Below are 20,073 nucleotides of genomic sequence, written 5' to 3' on the forward strand. Positions count from 1 at the left end.
ATATCAATATTATATATTATATTATATTTATATTGTTTATTATATTTATGATGTATATTATATTATGATATATTATTAATTATATCATGATTCAATGATAATTTTAAACTAGAACAGAACTATCCTATTGTACTATGATATTTATATAATAAAATTATTTAATATATTACTTCTAGTTGCTTTATCTTTATAATTAAAATAAATATTCATATTAATAATAACATATTACAAGTACAAATAAAAGTATTAATTTTATAATAATAATTAATATATTTTTATAGGACTAATAATTTATAGGACTGATAAATATATTTTTATAGAATATACTAATTATTAATATATTAATAAATATGTATATATTTTATTATAATATATTTTATATGTTTAATGAATAAATTTTTATGGAATATATCATGGATAGTTTTGGTACTAGATGGTTATTAATTTTGAATTTTCATAAAACACCCAACAGATTACTTATAGATACTTGAGAATCTTTAATTACTGGATTATGATCTATCAAATACAGAGATCTTAAATTAGAGGATCAAATCACTATAGAATTCACATCATTTGATCTTAAATCGTTATGGTAACCCCATTTAGGTCATCAAACTTACCTAATTTTAATACAACATATAAACAAAACATAATATATGATCAACATATGATATATGTTAAAGAGAGAATCTCAGAATCATCAACCTTTTGCTTGCAAAATCAGCCGTCTACAAAATTGTATAACATGGATATTAAGATAGATTTTAAGGACTGAAATTATGACCGTCCATCTATCGGCTTTCCGAATATTGGAATGGTCGGATAAAGCGGCAAAATCGGCAACCGGTAACACTTGCCGACTTTGTTTGCGGGATGGGTCCTCACGCTTCTCTCAGCCTCGTCTCGCTTAAAATTACATCATCTCATCAAATCCTCTCTTCCCCGCTCTCGCTTCCCCTCCATGGCGACTACTTCCACTCCAAGGATCCTCTTCTGCGGCGACGTCCTCGGCAACCTGCACCAGCTCTTCAAGCGAGTCCAGACGGTCTCTTCCTTTCCCTCCGATCCATTTCGTTCCTAGGGTTTGGTCCTCCGTTCACTACGGCCAAGATCGAAACCTAAAACCCTAATTCTTTTTCAAATCTCTTGTTCAGGTGAATAAATCGAGCGGACCCTTCGACGCCCTCTTCTGCGTCGGTCAGTTCTTCCCGGACTCCGCTGACCGCCCCGACGAGCTCTCGGACTACCTCGACGGCCGCGTCGCCGTCCCCATTCCCACCTACTTCACCGGTGACTACGGCGTCGGCGCCGCGCGGTTCCTCTCTGCCGCCTCCAAGCTCCCCTCTAACCTCGGCTTCAAGACCGATGGCGTCCAGCTCTGCTCCAACCTCTACTGGCTCAAGGGCAGCGGCAGGTTCTCCCTCCACGGTCCGCATTGCCTACCTCTCTTTCTCCCCAATGCTCTAGTCTTCTTGTAACTCTAATCTCTCGCTTTCTTGGATCATTAAATTACTCCTGTTTCTTTTCTTGAATTATTAGAGGATTTCGCTTATCATTAGAGTATCTGTAACGATTATTACAGGGTTATCGGTGGTTTATTTATCTGGTAGGCGTTCACAGGATGCTGGGGGCTATGGAGTGTACACCGAGGATGATGTTGATGCATTGAGAGCCCTAGCAGAAGAGCCGGGGATAGTTGATATGTTTTTGACATATCCTTTTTTCGCTTTTTTTTTTTTTTAAAGAAAAGGAGCAAATTTTACCTGGATTTTTTTTCCCCACCTATACCGTTTCTTAAGGAATTCTGTTTGTTTTTTTTTTCCTTAACCATCTTTTACTAATGAATGGCCAAGTGGGGTCTCGAATGGAGCTGATACTTCCAATGCTCCACCGGGTGTTTCAGATCCTTCAGCATATGATTCCATTGTATCGGAATTAGTTGCAGAGATCAAGCCGAGGTAGGTCCTTTTTGAAAATTAGTATTAATTTAATAGCACATTACGCATCTGTAGTCAGACAAACCATTCCCATAATTCATACCTGTTAGGAGTAATGGTATGCAATCTGCATAAGGTTTATCTGCATCCCTCTGTTGGATGTCTTAAATCAATACAATGTTTCTTTTCTTTTCTTTCTTTCTTCTTTTTTTATTTTCTTTTTCATATTTTTATCTTATTTGGAGAATCAAGGATTGTATACTTTAGGCACTTTTAATATGTCAAGAATAAAATGTCAGTAGGCAGTGTTGGATCTAGTATGCATAATATGGCTATGAGGACAATTAACTCTCCAACTCGACTATGCTTCATTTGCTGTTATGTTGTTCAACTTTCATGAACGAGATTCTCTTCCTCTGTCTTGTTGAGGGAGGGGGCTAATTCCAAGTTCGAACAGTGGTTTATAGTTTATAAGCTCATGAATGCTGTGTTGAATAAATTGCAGAACCAACTCTTTGATGAGCGTTGGGGTTTTGTCTGACTGTGTATAAGATGATGCTGATGCTGAGGCCTGCTATCTATTTTCTGTAGGTATCATATTGCAGGCACTAAAGGTGTATATTATGCACGTGAGCCCTATTGTAACAAGGAAGCTGAACATGTTACCCGTTTTATTGGGCTTGCGGCTGTAGGGAATAAAGAGAAACAGGTCTGGTTGTTTTCTTAGCACAAGAACTGTACGTAAGCATCTAACTTTTGGGGATTTTATGTTGCATGCTTCTAAACATCTTCATTTTCTTTGCACTTTTTTATTTCCATATTTCATACTTTTTTTGGTAAATGTTATTGGCTGTTTTTAGAGTCAAAAATTTATCTGCATTATGTACATTCTACATCAAACAGAGGCGTCAGATGTTCTACATCAAACAGAGGCGTCATATCTCTGTCCATTTTGTCCATCTCTCCATCTAAATGCATATGCACATACACATATTCACATGCATGTATCATATGTGTGTGTGCGTAAATACACATTACAAAAAAATGATGTTTTGGCTCTTCAGGCTGTTAGCTTACATGCTTTTTTGTGGAACGAGGCTATGTATTTTGCTTTATTCTGCATTTTCTTAAATCAGTATTTGGTAGAGTTAGATTGTTCATCTTTTTGTGATTATAAAATGGTAATATAAAGATTTTTTTTTTTTTAAAATGTCTTTTTTCTATTATGCTAGGTTTCTTGTAATTCAATACTCCTATCAGCCATGCTTGTCGTTTTAAATTTAAATATCCATGAATTCTTTTTTTGAACATTAAATCATGTGAATTTTATAGAGCTAAATCATGTGAATTTTATTGGTCCCAACTCTATCTTTAAGAAATGACATCTTGTGTAAAAGCTCTTGAAATCACTGATTCGTACTCATTAAGTAGGATACTATATTCTGACTCTCACTGTTCTACATGTTACTTAATCTGACAATAATGTAACAGCAGGTGTTGAAATAGTCAACTTTTGCTGATAGTTCCTATTAAGAAGTAAAAACTTTGTTCATGTTAATTTATATTGCATTGATCTGACTATACCTTTTAGGCGCTGTATAACTGTTTGTATGCTGTACATGCTTCGCAGAAGTTTATTCATGCGATTTCTCCTACTCCAGCATCTATGATGTCAACTGCTGAGATTCGCACAAGACCACCAAACACCACCTTATCACCATATATGCTTGCAGAGAAAACCAGTCATGCCAGAGAAGCTACTAAACGTCCTGCCAATAGTGATATTGATACACAATACTGGCGATTTGATGTTTCAAAGAGGCAAAAACAGGGAGGGGCAGGTGGGGATAAGTTGTGCTTCAAGTTTACATCTTCAGGATCCTGTTCTCGAGGGGAGAAATGTAATTATCGACATGATGCGGATGCGAGGGACCAGTATCTAAGAAATGTATGCTTTGATTTTCTTAACAAAGGAAAATGCGAACGAGGTCCTGATTGCAATTTTAACCATAGCCTCTCTGAGGAAGGGGCTAGTTTCTCTCAGAATGCAAGATCTCATAGGTAAGTTAAGCAGTTTGTGAAATATGCTTTATATTTTTTTTTCCTTGATAGTGAATGGTTGGCTTCTCAACACGTACAATGTGTCAATCTCCTTATAAGCCAGTGTTTGATGCTTTAGACCATGTCTCGCATATGCCTGATGGAGAGCCATGACATCCATAATTCCATTGTTCTTTATGTAATTAGTTGTATGAGTTCTGGAAGCTTCCATTTTGCTGATGCTCGTTTTGGATATTAACCTTCAGTGTCATGATTTTGTTAACTTCTAGTGATCGGAGGAGCTCAGGGAAAAATTGTTGGTTCTGCTTGTCAAGCCCAAATGTGGAGTCACACCTTGTAATAAGCATAGGAGAAAGTTACTACTGCACGCTTGCTAAGGGTGCACTTGTGCAGAACCATGTACTGCTGGTACCAATTGAGCACTGCCCTAATACTCTTATGATGCCTTCAGAAACGGACATGGAGCTTGCAAAATATAAAAATGCTCTCAATATGTATTACAAGAACCAGGCAAATGAAGTTGTCTTTTTTGAGTGGATATTTCAACATAGTCCTCATGCTAACCTTCAGGTAGGAAGGATTTCTTCTCCCAGGATTTAATAGTTACCAATTGTACAGCCATAAATTAGCAGAGTTAGAGCTTGCCTCTTTTATAAGATCTATTTGAATTTTTTCTCTGATTCATGAACTTTGATTGTTATCTTATCTGGAATTTGTCTCGATTGCATAAAAAATGGACTGACAAGAATTCTACAGTAGCCTCTTAAGAGGCAAGCATCAACCAGAATATTCATTTGATGATTCACAATGCATGTCAAACTTTCAGATTTGTCTGCCACTTCATCACCACAATGACAATGTGGGCATGTTCTTTCAAATGCATGTTAGAAGTTATGAAAATTGGGCACTTTTTTGCTTTGACTAAATGCTGTACCTGCCACTAGCCTATTAATTGCAGCTAATACCAACTTTTCTTGTTGTTTCCCAAAGTTTTAGAATGCAAATTTATTAGTCATGCACCATCTCATCTCTCTCTCTCTCTCTGCGTGTGTGCATGCCTGCGTGCGTCCGTCTGTCCGTCTGGATGAATGCATCTGATTTATGATTTTTGTATGTTACTGCAACAATACATTTTCTGAACAAATGTTTCCTAATAAAGAATCTCATTACCAATGTGGAAACTGTGAGTACTGTGGTAGGTAGTTTGATCTATCATTATTTCAGTGTCTGTTTTGTGTCTTGGAAGTTGGCTAGGTCCAGCATGCATTAGGCCTTTGGATCATCCACCACAGCAATAGCCACACATCTTGCATCGCACCTTGAGAAGTGGATACAAGTAGAGCCAATGTGAGGTGCTGCATGTGTGCTGTGCTTTCTTTGCATGCAAGAGCACCATGCACACCAATGCTGCGGTTGATGATCAAAAGGTCCAATGCATGATGATCCTACTAGTGCTTGCATGTTGCGAGTTATATGGTTTGTTGAGTAATATTCTTGCAAATGTTCTGAACAGGCTGTTCCCATTCCATTATCTAAAGCATCAAATGTTCAGCGGATTTTCAATTTAGCTGCCAAGAAATTAGGATTTGAATTTGCAGTGGTGAACCCAGGTATGTTCTTCGTGAAATATCCTTATGTTTATCTGTGCATAGATGCTATGTTATGATAGACATGGGTAGAATGGTAATACCGTCGAATAGAGGGAAATATTGGATTCCAATGGTACATATACATGATAAACAGTTAAATTATTTGCTGAGGATTTGAAGTAGATCCTTTTTGGCATTGTTGATGAATCCTTGTTTTCACTGGTAGAAAATGTGTTAGCTTTCATGTCAGAAAGTCAGTGTGAAAATTTTAAGTTTCCTTTTCTGACACTGGTCTATAATTGTTAGTTTAGGCACATGATGTGTATGTAGTTTTGACTTTCATTTGTAAAGTTCCTCTATCATCTTCAGATTTTCCATCATTTGTATCTAGTTATTGTTGGAGTTTTAGGTGATTAAGGCATGCAAAATTAGGTCAAATTACTTTGACCTAGCGGAAGCATATATGAAAATTATTTTCATATGAAGCATGTAGATCAAATCTATAAATCACCTACAGATCTTTAACATGCTGATATGGGTTTATGATAACAGATCTGAAATCAAAAATAGAGAAGGAAGATCAATTACTTGAATTGCTATCTTTCTTCTTACTCAGATCGGATCCGGCAGATGCCCGGGGTTTTTGTTGGAGCCGCGCACGTGCTCGGCCTTTGCTGGTATCCACACGGAGCAGATCACTGATTGAAACTCCAAGGCCCTCGGAGTGCTAGCTTTCTTGCAGGCCTCGTTCCTCGGCTTGGATGTGGATCTTCTTTTATAACTCGGAGAAGAAAAATCTGCAACACGGATCCTTCGCGCAGATATGAAAGGAACTCTCTAAAGACACCTAGAAGAGGAGAAACATCCTTTTCCTTCTCTTCCTCTCTCTCTAATCTCTCGCTCTCTCAGATCTGATCTGTGGAGAAGGTGGGGCATGAAAAGGAAAGGGGAGAAGAGGCGTTGAGATGAGATGTTGCGGCAAGGAAGAAGTTAGCGCACAGAACAACCTTCACACATGTCCTGTTTAATCTTTTATTTTGTCGCACACAACAAAGTCCCCAACACCCAAACCTGATAAGGATTGATCTTATCTGATTAAATTTCAAATTAAAATTTGAATTAGGATCAAAACTTATTAGAAAAGAGTCTCAAGTCAGAAGGAGAGGCGCCAACTTGTGCCTACCCTCATCTTCATGTGTACGAAGAGGAAAAGGGTGACAAATCCACTGCTCCTCCCACTTCTTAGTTGGCCAATAAGAGAGAATTCTAAGGAAAGAGGGCTTAGGCAGTCTATTTCAATTGGGTGTCAAATTGGATTTGATTCGAATCAAATTTGAACTCGATTCGAATCGAATTCGAAAAGGCTGTAAATCCTAATCCAATTAGGATTGGAATCCAAGTCTAATTTGGATACTTAAATCCAATTAACCTTAAATTAAGTTAAATTTAATTAAATTAAATCTGATTTAAATTAATTAGAATTTGATCCATAATTTAATCAGGCCTAATTGCATTGCAACATTTACAATTAAGTCCTTTATGCTAACAATTAGCGATTTCTAAATTTGCAACTTTTACAAATAGATCCAAATCAATCTAATTGATAATTTGATCATTATTTAAGTCGTTGATTAGATCAAGCTCCTTTTGTGTGTGATCCTTCAGGTTCTATTCTATCTAGTAGTGAGACAGACCATGATCTCTATCACAATATCATCGAAATTCTTTTCGATGGGTTGTAACGATTTCAACTCAACCCAATAAGGATCGTTGATTCGAAAACAATTCTAGTGAGTTCTCACAATTCACCAGTGACGTCTAGCAGCATGTAGTGGCAATCCAGCAGAATAAAAAAAATCTGAATCCCTAGATGTAGTTACCATATGATCAAGTTTTTCTATCGAAAGTTCTGATAGGATGCAGGTCATGGAATCTCATCAAACCCTAAGCATCCATCATATATCAGACTTAATCAGCTTGAGTCCAATCATAAATCTCATAAAAACTCCTTTCTATTATCACGTTGCTGTGGCCACAGACTTAAGAACCCAGCCACTTAGATCGCATAGGACTACTCAATTACTCAGCCCGATGGATCTCTTATAAGTGCACATTCTACTCCTACAACGAATCTACTACAGTCAACGAACACCGCAAGGCTCCAAATGGCTAGGGATCATGTTTGTGTTGTCAAACTACAACAATCCCACTGTGAGCAGTCGAGGCACCGCAGGTTAAAGAATTACTCATACAACTATAGCATCGAGATAGTCACTGACGAGTGAGTAGACATCCATGTAACTTCTTGTTTTTGATCACGCTCAGTATCGTTGTTCTTTAACAACCATTTGTACTCTCGTTCCAGTATCTCTATACTGTAAACTTGAGATTCGTCTATCCGAAAGAGAAGTGATCTGTGCATCGATCTCAACGGATCAATCATTGTCTCCGTGATTCAACGATTAGGAGCATTTCAGGAGTTAATTTATATTGACATGTCTCAAATTCTCAACTCTTGAAAATATGTGTCATTGTCCATTAACTCCTTAGATGATTCATAGACACATTACACATGAATGGATAAAAAAAATACCTGTTTTATTAATTTCAATAAATCAAGTACAAAAATATGTTTTGAATTTATACAATGTGTCAGCCAACAATTGGCTTTTCAGATCATACATCTAACAATCTCCTACTTGATCTAAAGCCAATTGGCCATGTACCTAAGATCCATCTTCTCAAGGTGGACTTCAGATTTCTGCTGGCTCAAATGTTTCGTCAGTGGGTTTGCTACGTTGTCCGTAGAGTCTATTTTTCGCATCTCGATGTACTTTTTCTCGAGGTAGTCGCGTATAATGTGAAACCGTCGCTCGATATGTTTGAACTTCTGATGAGGTCTGGGTTCCTTAGCAAGGGCTATGGTGTCGTTTTTATCGCAGTACAAGGCAATGGCATCTTATGGCATCACTTCGAGCTCTGCAACGAACTTCTTATACCAGAAGGCTTCCTTTGCAGCTTCTGAGATGGCGATATACTCAACTTTCACGATAGAATCAGCAATGATTGGTTGCTTGAAATTCTTTCAATTTGTAGAACCATCATTGCGAAGAACTACACATCCTGACGTAGACATATCATCGGGATCATACATAAAGTCTGAACCAGTATATTCCTCAACCCGCAACTCAGGACTTCCTCCAAAGATCAAGAATAAATGCTTAATCCTTCTCAAGTACTTAAGGATGTTCTTCACAGAGTCCAGTGCTCTTCGTCTAGATTCGACTGATACCTGCTCGTGACACTTACAGCTAGGGCTATATCAGATCGTGTACACAACATGGTATATATGAGTTTTCATATTACTGAAGCATAAGGGATCTTGCTCATCCTCTGAATCTCCTCATGTGCTAGGACACATCTTTTTATAGAGACTAATGCCATGTCTAAGGGGTAGTAGTCTCCTCTTAGAGTTCTTCATGCTGAACGTCTTCAGCACTTCTTCTATGTACATCTTCTGTGAAAGGCCAAGCATCCTATTCGGTCTATCTCTATAGACCTTAATTTCTAGAATATAAGATGCTTCTTTTAGATCTTTCATGAAAAATTCTTGGACAGCCAACTCTTGACTGAGGTCAGCATATGAATATCATTCTCAATAAGAAGAATATCATCTACGTATAATATGAGGAATGTGACAGTCCTCCCACTGATCTTGTAAACGCAAGGCTCCTCATTCTTTATGAAATCAAATGATTTGATGGCATCGTTGAAATGAGTGTTTCAATTTCGAAAAGCTTCAATCCATAAATGGATCTATGCAGCTTGCAGATTTTGTGATCTCCATCACTAGAAGTGAAATCTAAAGGCTGTTCCATATAGATATCTTCTTCAAGATATCCATTTAGGGACGTCATTTTCACATTCATCTGTCAAATTTCATAATCATGATAAAGCTGCAATGGCAAGCAATGTGTGGATGAATTTCAGTATGGCTACGGACGAAAAGATATCATGATAGTCAATACCTTTGCGTTGATTATAATCCTTCACCACTAGCCTAGCTTTATAGGTCTCTATCTTACCATCTGCATCTATCTTTTTTTTGTAGATCCATGTACACCCAATGGATACAATACTCTCTGATGGATCCACTAAGGTCAAGACTTGGTTTGAATGCATTGAGTCAATTTCTGACTTCATAACATTCAACTATTTCTCGAAGTCGATTTCTGACATCGTCTCGTCATAGATTTTAGGATCAACTACTTGATCCTTATCTCTCACGAGGAATACTTCCTCTACATCATCTGTAAGCATATCTAAGTACCTTTCAGGAGGATGGGAGATCCTACTAAATTTACGAGGTGGTGGAACCACGACATCTACTGGTTCAATGGGTTCAGTCTGATCTACAGCTCGCCGCTCTTTAGAGACTTTCTTTACGAGCTTAATTAGCCTCCCACTACATTCGTCCTGGATAAATTATTTTTTCAAGAACGTGGCATGTCGGATCACAATCACATTGTAATTCTCTGAAAAGTAAAAGTAGTATCCTATTGATTTTTTAGAATACCTTATAAAACAAGCTTTCATAGATCTGGGTTCTAACTTGTCCGCCATTAGTTTTTTAACATAGCTGGATATCTCCAAATCTTGAGATGGTCAAGATTCAGTTTCTTACTATGCCATATTTCATATAGTGTGGTAGGAATGAATTTAGAAGGAACCCTATTTAAAATATAAATGGAGGTTTGTAGGGTATGTGCCCAAAGAAACATAGGTAGGTCAGTGAAGCTCATCATAGATCGGGCCATATTCAATAGGATTTTATTTCTCCTTTCTGATATCCTATTGAGTTAAGACGTACTAGGAGTCCACTGTAAGACTATGTTGTTGTCCTTGAGATATTTCAGAAATTTTTCACTAAGATATTCTTCTCATCGATCTGATTGAAGAATTTTAAGGAGTTTTTCTGTTTGTTTTTCTACTTCATGTCTAAATTCTTTGAACTTTTCAAAAACTTCAGTGTCTCATAAGAAACACATCTCATACTGTAAATAATCATGGATGAAGTACTGATAACTATATCTGACCTGCACATCAAATGGCCCATGCATATTAGTGTGTACCAGGGCAAGTAATTCAGTGGCCCTTTCCCCATATCCTACAAAGGATAATTTAGTTATTTTTTCTTGAAGGTAGGATTCACAAACTGAATAAAACTCAGAACTCAGTGAGTTAAGGATCTCATTCTTTTTCAGTTTGTTGATCTTGTCTTCTCCAATATGATCAAGTCTGAGATGCCATAAATACTTGTGGTTCAGGTCATCTCTAGGTCTTGTGTCCTACGGCTTTCACTAATTGCTCGTTAATGTTCACAGATGCATCGACATGCAAATGATAAAGACTATCAATTAACAGAGCTCTTGCAATCAATTTATTTCTCAAGTAAATAGTATAAAAGTCTTTATCGAAATTAAATTCATATCCATCTTGTGCTAGCACAGACATAGAAATCAAATTTTTGCTAGCTACAGATACATAATAACAATTTTTAAGATTCAATTTAGATTCTAACGGTTATCGTAGAGGATATATTCCAACGGCGATTGCAGCAACCTTTGCTCCATTGCCGACGCGCAGGATCATTTCTTCTTCCTTCAGTCCTCTATTTTTTATCAGACCCTGCATAGAAGTACATATGTGAGCACTCGAGTCAGAGTTCAATATCCAACTAGAAATAGAGAAAACCATAAGGTTAGATTCAATAGATTCAATAATGAGCATATTGGACTTACCTTTCAAAGGTGCATCTGTCTTTTGTTTTTTCAGGCTCTTCGGGTACAACGAACAGTTCCTCTTCTAATGGCCATCATTATTGCAATGGAAACACTTTTTTTTGCCACCAGCAGCCTTCTTTGGAGTGTCCTTCGGCTTGCTCTCCTTTTTCTTTTTCTGCTTTTTTTCTTCCAACTAGACTTTCTCTTGGAGGAAGATTCTTGCTTCACAGCGAGAACAATGTTAGCCCTTGAACTCTTCAAGGTCCCCTCATTACTTACCAACATATTCATCAACTCAAATAAAGTGTAGTTTAATTTGTTCATATTATAGTTCATAACAAATGAAGCAAATGAACTAGTAAGGGATTGAAAGATCAAATCCACTTGCAGTTTCCTATGAATAGGAATGCCCAGCTTCTCAAGCTGTTCTATGTCCTTAATCACTGCCAAACAATGATCATGGACTGACTGTCCTTTGCGCATTTTCGTATTAAAAAGTCTTTTAGAGACTTCGAAGTACGTCGTGCGGCTTTGCTCACTATACAACTCTTACAGGTGTGCAATCATGGCCTTGGCAGTAGGTATATCCTCATGTTGGCTCTGCAACTCATTTGATATTGAAGTCAGTATGTAACACTTCACTTTGTTGTCATCCTCCATCCATTTTTTTTGTGCTGCTGTTTGACGAGCACTTGGATGGTCATGTAAGATGGGGGGTCCTGGTTGAGCACACAGCCCAACTTCTCTGAACTTAAGACAATCTTAAGATTTCTAAATCAGTCCTTGTAGTTAAGGCCAATTAGTCGGTTGGACTCTATAATGCGGGCTAAATGGTTGGAGACTGACATGGTTAACTACGAAAATAGAAGATTCAAGTTAGACAATTGTACTCAGATTTTAAAATTTGTTCTAGAGACTTTAAGAAACAAATTAGACTCTCACTATTCTTACGGATCTCTCACTCTTCCGTGGAGATGCGAAAAGCCCTACACGATTAGGATTCTTAGTGGGCACTGCAGTCCCATTGATATGCACGCATCTCACCGTGTCCGATTATTAGGCCACACTATACCGATGAGTGGACAACTATTGTTCAATGCTTCTCAAGCATAATGCAGCGATTGATCTCTAAGTTATGAAGCCTCAACGTGTTCGTTTATTGGTCAAGTTCTTAGTTAAGTTAGACCCACCATTCAACGCATAGGTAAAGCCGTCATTAGGTCCCTCACCGTGTCCGATTATTGAGTCCAACCCCATCATTACCTTGCAATATCTCATGTTAATAGGGTGGTTGCATATTTTCGGTGCAACTGAACCACTGTAACCAGTCGAGAACAGTCAACATCAGTAGGACGCCCGTACTCTTACAATGGTGGAAGATTTAAGACTTAATATTTGTGAAGAGGTTTAGATTTAGATCTTATCTAAATTAGATTAGTACAATCTTATGTCTGATTGATTAGATTCAGGTCAGTACAATCTTATGTTTGACTAACCTAGTCGGCATGGATGAACATGAATAACTAAACAACCTTAAAATTTAATCGATCAAGTTGGTCAGATAAGTGAGATCGATGGGAGGATCGCCGATGCTTGTCTTAGACACCAACTGGATTGGCTAGATAAGCATGGTCCCAATTAAAAACCACCAGTTGAGACTTGCTTTAGACACCAATTGATCAATTAGAATTGAATAGGTTAGCTTAGCGATTTGGGCTCGATCCACTGAGCCAAATTCGGTCTTGAGTTACTCAATCCATATCAAATGTGAATCGATATGACCAACTACAACTAAATTCGATATTGAGCTCCTTTGACCTAATCGTAATAAGCTATTGATTAGGTTCAATCAACTGCTCAAAATTGACATGGGTTCTAACCTAACCTAATCAAGGAACCTAATTATAGTCCAATCATTAGATTTAATTGTTCAACCCATATCCCTGTGCATAACTTAAAATTTAGATTCTAAAAACAATTTTAGATTATGTTAAAGTGCATGAATTAATGATTTATGATCTCGAAACATTTTCAGATCTAAACCTAAAATCATATATCTCATATATGGTGTTTTAGATCTAAGATCTATGAAATGTATATCACATATATAATTTTTTAGATCTAAGACTAACATGGCACATATCTCATATATGCAAAATCAGATCTAAAAAGATGATTAAAACTATTTGAAAACACTTTTCAAAAATTGTTTAACATCTTAATTTCAAATCTAATATTTTTGGTTAACTTGTTTGGAAAACAGTTTTCAAAATCGATCAACTTTTCGCGGTTCTTCTTCTTAATTCATGCAGGCACATATCACATATGCGTGTAAAATTTAGATTTATGTGATATGGTGGAAGGGGTGCCTGCATGAATGGTGGGTCTAACTAAGAACTTAACTCAACAATGGTAGTCTACTAGGTTATTAATCTACACTAACATATCACATATGCATGTAAAATTTAGATTTATGTATCATATACATGAAATCAGATTTCAAATCTGATTTAAATCAAAATAAATAATCTAAATCTGAAACTAATTTTTAGATCTAAAGAGAAATCAGATTTAAATCTATTTCATACATGTTAAAAATTGTGGCTGTGATACCATTGTTGGAGTTCTAGGTGATTAAGGCATGCAAAATCAGATCAGGTTACTTTAACCTAGCGGAAGCATATATGAAAACTATTTTCATATGAAGCATGTAGATCAAATCTATAAATCACCTACGGATCTTTAACATGCTGAAATAGATTTATGATAACAGATCTGAAATCAAAAACAGAGAAGGAAGATTGATTACCTGAATCGCTATCTTTCTTACTCGGATCGAATCCGAAAGATGTCTGGGATTTTTGTCGGAGTCGCGCACGTGCCCGGCCTCTGCTGGTATCCACATAGAGCAGATCGCTAATCGAAACTCCAAGACCCTCGGAGGCTAGCTTTTTTGCAGGCCTCATTCCTCGGCTTGGATGTGGATCTTCTTCTAGAACTCGAAGAAAAATCTGTAACACGAACCCTTCACACAGATCTGAAAGGAACTCTCTAAAGATGCCTAGAAGAGAAGAAAAACCTTTTCTTTCTCTTCCTCTCTCTCTAATCTCTCTCTCTCATATTGATCTGTGGAGAAGGTGGGGAGAGGAAAGGGGAGAAGGGGCATTGAGATGAGATGTTGCGGCAAGGAAGAAGTTAGCACACAGAACAACCTTCACACACGCCCTTAATCTTTTATTTTGTTGCACACAACAAAGTCCCCAACTCCCAAACCTGATAAGGACTGATCCTATTTGATTAAATTTCAAATTAATATTTGAATTAGGATCAAAATTTATCAGAAAAGAGTCCCATGCCAGAAGGGTTGTGCCTCCTCTCATCTTCACACGTACGAAGAGGAAAAGGGCGACAAATCCACTGCTCCTCCCACTTCTTAGTTGGCCAATAAGAGAGAGAATCCCAAGGAAAGAGGGTTTAGGCAGTCCATTTCAATTGAGTTTCAAATTGGATTTGATTCGAATCAATTCGAGCCCGATTCGAATCAAACTCGAAAAAGCTGTCAACTCTAATCCAATTAGGATTGGAATCCAAGTCTAACTTGGATACTTAAACCCAATTAGTCTTAAATTAAGTTAAGCCCAATTAAATTAAATATGATTTAAATTAATTAGGATTTGATCCATAATTTAATCAGGCTCAATTGCATTGCAACACTTGCAATTAAGTCTCTTATGCTAACAATTAGGAGTTTCTAAATTAGTAACTTTTATAAATTGATCCAAATCATCAATTGAATTGATCATTTGATCATTATCCAAATCGTTACTCAGATCAAGCTCCTTTTGTGTGTGATCCCTCAGGTTCTATTCTATCTGATAGTGAGACATCATAATCTCTATCATAGCATCATTGAAACTCTTTTCGATGGGCTGAAACGATTCCAACTCAACCCAACAAGGATCATTGATCCGAAAACAATCCTAGTGAGTTCTCATAATCCACTAGTAATGTCTAGCAGCATGTAATGGCAATCCAATAGAACAGAAAAATCTGAACCCCTAGATGTAGTTACCGTGTGATCAAGTTCTTTTATCGAAAGTCCCGACAGGATGCAGGTCATGGAACCTCGTCAAATCCTAAGCATCCGTCATATGTCAGACTTAATCGACTTGAGCCTAATCGTGAATTTCATGAAAATTATTTTTCATTATTACGTTGCTGTGGCCACAGACTTAAGAACTCAGCTTCTTAAGTCGCATATGACTACTCCTCAACTACTAAGGCTGATGATTCCTTATAAGTGCACATCTGACTTCTACAGCGAACCTACTGCAACTAATGAATACCGCAAGATCTCAAATAGCTAGGGACCATGTTTATGTGTTGTCAAACTACAGCAATTCCACTGTGAGCGGTCGAGGCATCGCAGGTCAAAAAACTTCTCACACAACTACAGCATCGAGATAGTCACTGACGAGTGAGTAGACATCCATGTGACTTGTTCTTGATCACGTTCAGTATCGTTGTTCTCTGACAATTGCACTCTCGCTCCAGTGTCCCTATACTGTAGATTCGAGACTCATTTATCCGAAAGGAAAGCGATCTATGCACCGATCTTGATGGATCAATCACCATCTCCGTGATAATCCAATAATCGAGAGCATTTCAGGAGTTAATCTATATTGACACGTCTCAAATTCTCAACTCTTGGGAATGTGTCATTGTCCATTAACTCATTGGACGATTCACAGACACATTACATATGAATGGATAAAAAAAATATTCATTTTATTAATTTTAATAAATCAAGTACAAAAATATGCCATTGATTAATACAATGTGTCAATCAACAATTGGCTTTTCAGATCATATATCTAATAGTTTTCTCTATTAATATCAAACATATGGCACCAAAGATGGCGATACCAATTCATGATGCATGGTAGGTCGGTGGGTATCGATATGGTGATGCTGCTCCATGCCATGGCATTTACCTCCTTACTCTTGGCAAAGTCAGTCAAAGACCTTTTATTTTGTGGTCCGGGCCCACTCCACCTTGGAACTACCCCAAACTGCTCAAAACCCAGGTGGTTCATGCTAGTTCATCCTTGTTTGGCCTTGGGACCAATTCAGGAGCTTGAACCATCCTGGTTCTGTACCAATTCAGTTTGATATGCCTTGAACTGTGTGGTTGGGGATGGTTTAGCAAACTTTGAATGGCACATTGTATTTTCCTAGGTCTGACAAATAATTTTAACTTGTTGCAAAGATTTCCTGTGTCATCCTTATTTTTGCAATATCCAGTAATGCTGGGAAAACATGTTTAGAAAGGTAATCTGAGGCATAACATTGAAATGAGAATTCTTCATTCAGTTGTTGGCTGCTGCGAAATGGGACAATGAAACATGTTTCATTCTGTTTCCTCTGTTTTTGTTTATTTGGTCAAGTTAATTTGGTTTCAATGAAAGCCGAAACTCAAATATTTCGGCTGTATTTATTAACATGTATTTGGCAAAATGATCTGGTCTCTTGGTTAACTGAAATATGCTCTTGTTGTTATCAAAAATGTTAAACCTTACTGAAGATGTGTCTTCCTGTTAATGAATTTCTAGTATTAGTCTGAAATCTGCTGGAAATTCTTGGTTTAAGTGCCCCCCTTAACTGGCAGAACTAGACAAACATTAGCCACGTGTCTTCCTGTTAATGAATTACTAGTATTAGAGTCTGAAATCTGCTGGAAATTCTTGGTTTGAGTGCCCCCTTAACTGGCAGAACTGGACAAAAATTAGCCAACAGAAGGTGGAGTAATTGGAGTTCATCGTGCAGTGGTATCAACAACATGGTCAGGTGAAACCATAGCAGATATAGGATTTACATAACTACAAGACACAAGCTGAATGATGAGTTCAAATTTGTTTTAGCTTACACCTCCATTAAAATGTGTTTTCTTAAAACGGGGTGATGAGCACAAGCAAAACTATTGCTGTCTGCAAATGCATCAGATTATAGCTTGAATGCCATAATTCAGATATGATCTTGCTGGCATACCTTCTCTGTATATCTCTACCATCTGCCGTCCTGTTATGAATTGGTGGGAGAAAGGCCCTTGAGCAACTTTCTGAACTCTGCTTTGTTGGTAGAACTGCACAGATGTTTGGATATAAAATGGATCAAAAGGGCTTGTCAAAGTTGTAAATCTTGTCAAATTCTTTAGTGTTCCTTGACACGCAACATTGATGATCTCTTGATCCTTTTGCAGATGATGATTCTAGTGAAGGTAGAAAATTATTGAGGTCTCAATTTGATGGCAAATCAAGTATATTTTATGTAGAACTCCCTGAAGGTACAATACTATCGCATCTTGTTGATGACAAAGAGAAGTTCCCAGTCCAGTTTGGGCGTGAGGTAAGTTCTTAACAGTTCATTCTTGATTCTTGGGTTGTTTGTCTCATGTCTGTTGGAATGACATAGGCTGCATCCCCAAACCTAAAAGCTTCTCGTGTTAGATCTGATTGTAGCTTCCAATACTCTGCCAGCCATGATAGTTAAATCGTTTGAAATTTTGCAGGTGCTCGCAGGCCTCTTAAGCGTGCCAGAACGAGCTGATTGGAAGAATTGCAAGCTCAACAAGGATGAGGAAGTGCAGATAGTAGAAAGTTTCAAGAAGGGATTTGGTGACTATGATCCCGCCAAAGGATTCCCGTCATGAAATTCATTCTGTTCATACTGAGTGTCTTCATGCTCTCCTGCATCATGAGAAAAGCATCGACCTTTCATATTACAAAGAGGCAAATTTCATTTGGAGACGCAACTTGCGGACATTGTGAAGGCTTCGGCAGCAATGCCAAATACACATGCTTTAAAGAGTCACATTTAGTACTAGTAGTTATCGGCATTGGGAGATGGTTTGTCCTTTTTTTGGTGATGAAAAGGATGTGTCACCTATAAGACTGAAGCCATGTGCTGTTGCTATATCAACTGTAACAATAGTCGCAGCTAATTGATGATATTTATCATGAATCCTAATTTTTAGCACTTACAAAATTTGAAAAACTGCAACTGCTGTAACCAATGGGTTCTTGGCAATTGCATGGTAGTTATTTGATATGGTAGCGGTAGTTAGCCAATGTTGTGTATTGTGGCTGGAATTGTGCTGACAACAACTGGTGTTTTGATGAAATTTTGATGTGGCATGGTCGTACCATAAAACTCTTTCAAAAGTTGGATTCTCTCTCTCTCTCTCTCTCTCTCTCTCTCTCTCGTCTAAAGTGTTTCATTGTATTAACATTAGAAATTTTGTTAGTGTTGGAAACTCATGTGGTTGATGCCAAAATAGGAGACAAGCATAGCAAGCATGGATTTCTGAAGTAAGAACTTCTGTACTGTAATTCTCCTTCCGAATTTGCTCAGTGGATGCAAATGTGTGCAGTTAATTATCTATTTTGAAGCAAAACGTCCCTTGAAAATCAGAAACTTGTTTGATTGTAGCGCAGGTTGGTAAGCTTAATGCTTGATTGGATATAATTGCCTTTGCAATGCGTTACCTGGATATATTGGAATATTTTCAAATAAGCTGTGGAAAAAATGAAAAAGATGCACTGATATGAACACAATTTTTGTCATATGGACTTGAGTCACATATTATGTCTATGATTCCATACCTCAGCTTATGCCTATTGCAAGGAATTCTTTAATTTGACTGGTTAGAGGTGTATTATGTTAGATCTAGATCCATTCTATTTGGTTACTGGAAGCTTTACCCTGTATGCTAAACTTTATTTAGAGCCGGACATGAAAGATATCCACTAATAAAGCGCAGCTTGAAAGTTCTTCCTTCGGAAGAAATATTAATAGACCAAACTTGAAGTTTGTTTCTTCGATGATGTCCTTTATATTTATTAGATGGACCAGGTATATTATCTACGTGCCCCGGGATTTGGACTGGCCATTGAATCTGATTAATAATTTTTCTTGATGGAGAGAGTCTGCCAGGCATTATTGCCTTTCAAACTCAAACCCATAGACCCGAGATTCTTTCATTACCCGAGAAGCGTGTGAATCATGCTGACAACAACCAATGTTTTGATGAAATTTTGATGCGTCATGGTGGTACCACCAAATTTTTTCTAAGTGTTTGATTCTCTCTCTCTCTCTCTCTCTCGTCTAAAGTGTTTCATTGTACTAAGAATAGAAATTTTGTTAGCATTGGAAACTCTCGTAGTTGGTGCCAAAATATGAGACAAGCATAGCAAGCATTGATTTCTGGAGTAAGAACTTATGTAATGCAATTCTCCTTCTGAATTTGCTTATTGATGCAAGTGTGCGCAGTGAGTTACCTATTTAGAAACAAAATATCCCATAAAAATCAAAAATTTGTTTAATTGGAGCACAGGCTGGTAAGCTTATTACTTGACCGGATATAATTGCCTCTGCAATGCATTATATGGATAATTGGAATGTTTTCATATAAGCTTTGAAAAAGATGCGCTAGCATGATATTAACACAATTTTTACCATATGGACGTGAGTCACAAATCACATCTACAATTTCACACCTCAGTTTATATTTATTTCAAAGAACTCTTTAATGATCATCACAATATATAGGAATGTGTTTATCATGCTGAGAACCAAACTCTGTTATCAAGGAACGCATCCAGATTAACTTGCAAGCAGCCATTTTTATTGCTATCCAGTATTTCA

At 37.4% G+C, this 20,073-nt stretch overlaps 1 protein-coding gene across 3 annotated transcripts; it reads left to right on the plus strand.

Annotated features, from left to right (window-relative positions):
* The first annotated feature begins 885 nt into the window (after nucleotides 1-885).
* Nucleotides 886-18,477, plus strand: LOC105033366 (zinc finger CCCH domain-containing protein 59). Of its 3 annotated transcripts, none has more exons than XM_073253154.1 (10): nucleotides 886-1,045; nucleotides 1,155-1,428; nucleotides 1,583-1,710; nucleotides 1,837-1,958; nucleotides 2,529-2,646; nucleotides 3,529-3,998; nucleotides 4,268-4,568; nucleotides 5,512-5,608; nucleotides 17,630-17,775; nucleotides 17,939-18,477. In XM_073253154.1, exons 1-10 carry the CDS (start codon nucleotides 962-964, stop codon nucleotides 18,077-18,079), a joined length of 1,881 nt encoding a protein of 626 aa, XP_073109255.1. In that variant the 5' UTR covers nucleotides 886-961; the 3' UTR covers nucleotides 18,080-18,477. The 3 variants fall into 3 exon arrangements, with proteins under 3 accessions (XP_073109255.1, XP_073109256.1, XP_073109257.1); XM_073253155.1 differs by having other exon boundaries at nucleotides 889-1,045; nucleotides 3,568-3,998; XM_073253156.1 differs by having other exon boundaries at nucleotides 908-1,045; nucleotides 1,621-1,710.
* The last annotated feature ends 1,596 nt before the right edge of the window (nucleotides 18,478-20,073 follow it).

The sequence above is a fragment of the Elaeis guineensis genome, chromosome 2, assembly GCF_000442705.2.
Source record: "Elaeis guineensis isolate ETL-2024a chromosome 2, EG11, whole genome shotgun sequence".
Classification (NCBI taxonomy): Eukaryota; Viridiplantae; Streptophyta; class Magnoliopsida; order Arecales; family Arecaceae; genus Elaeis; species Elaeis guineensis.

What these genes read in the sequence shown, in the direction of transcription:
- LOC105033366 (XM_073253154.1), top strand. Translation starts at nt 962, where the DNA reads ATGGCGACTACTTCCACTCCAAGGATCCTCTTCTGCGGCGACGTCCTC. An exon ending in GTCCTCATGCTAACCTTCAG is followed by an intron (nt 4,569 to 5,511) that starts GTAGGAAGGATT and finishes TGTTCTGAACAG; the next exon opens with GCTGTTCCCATTCCATTATC. An exon ending in CAGTCCAGTTTGGGCGTGAG is followed by an intron (nt 17,776 to 17,938) that starts GTAAGTTCTTAA and finishes GAAATTTTGCAG; the next exon opens with GTGCTCGCAGGCCTCTTAAG.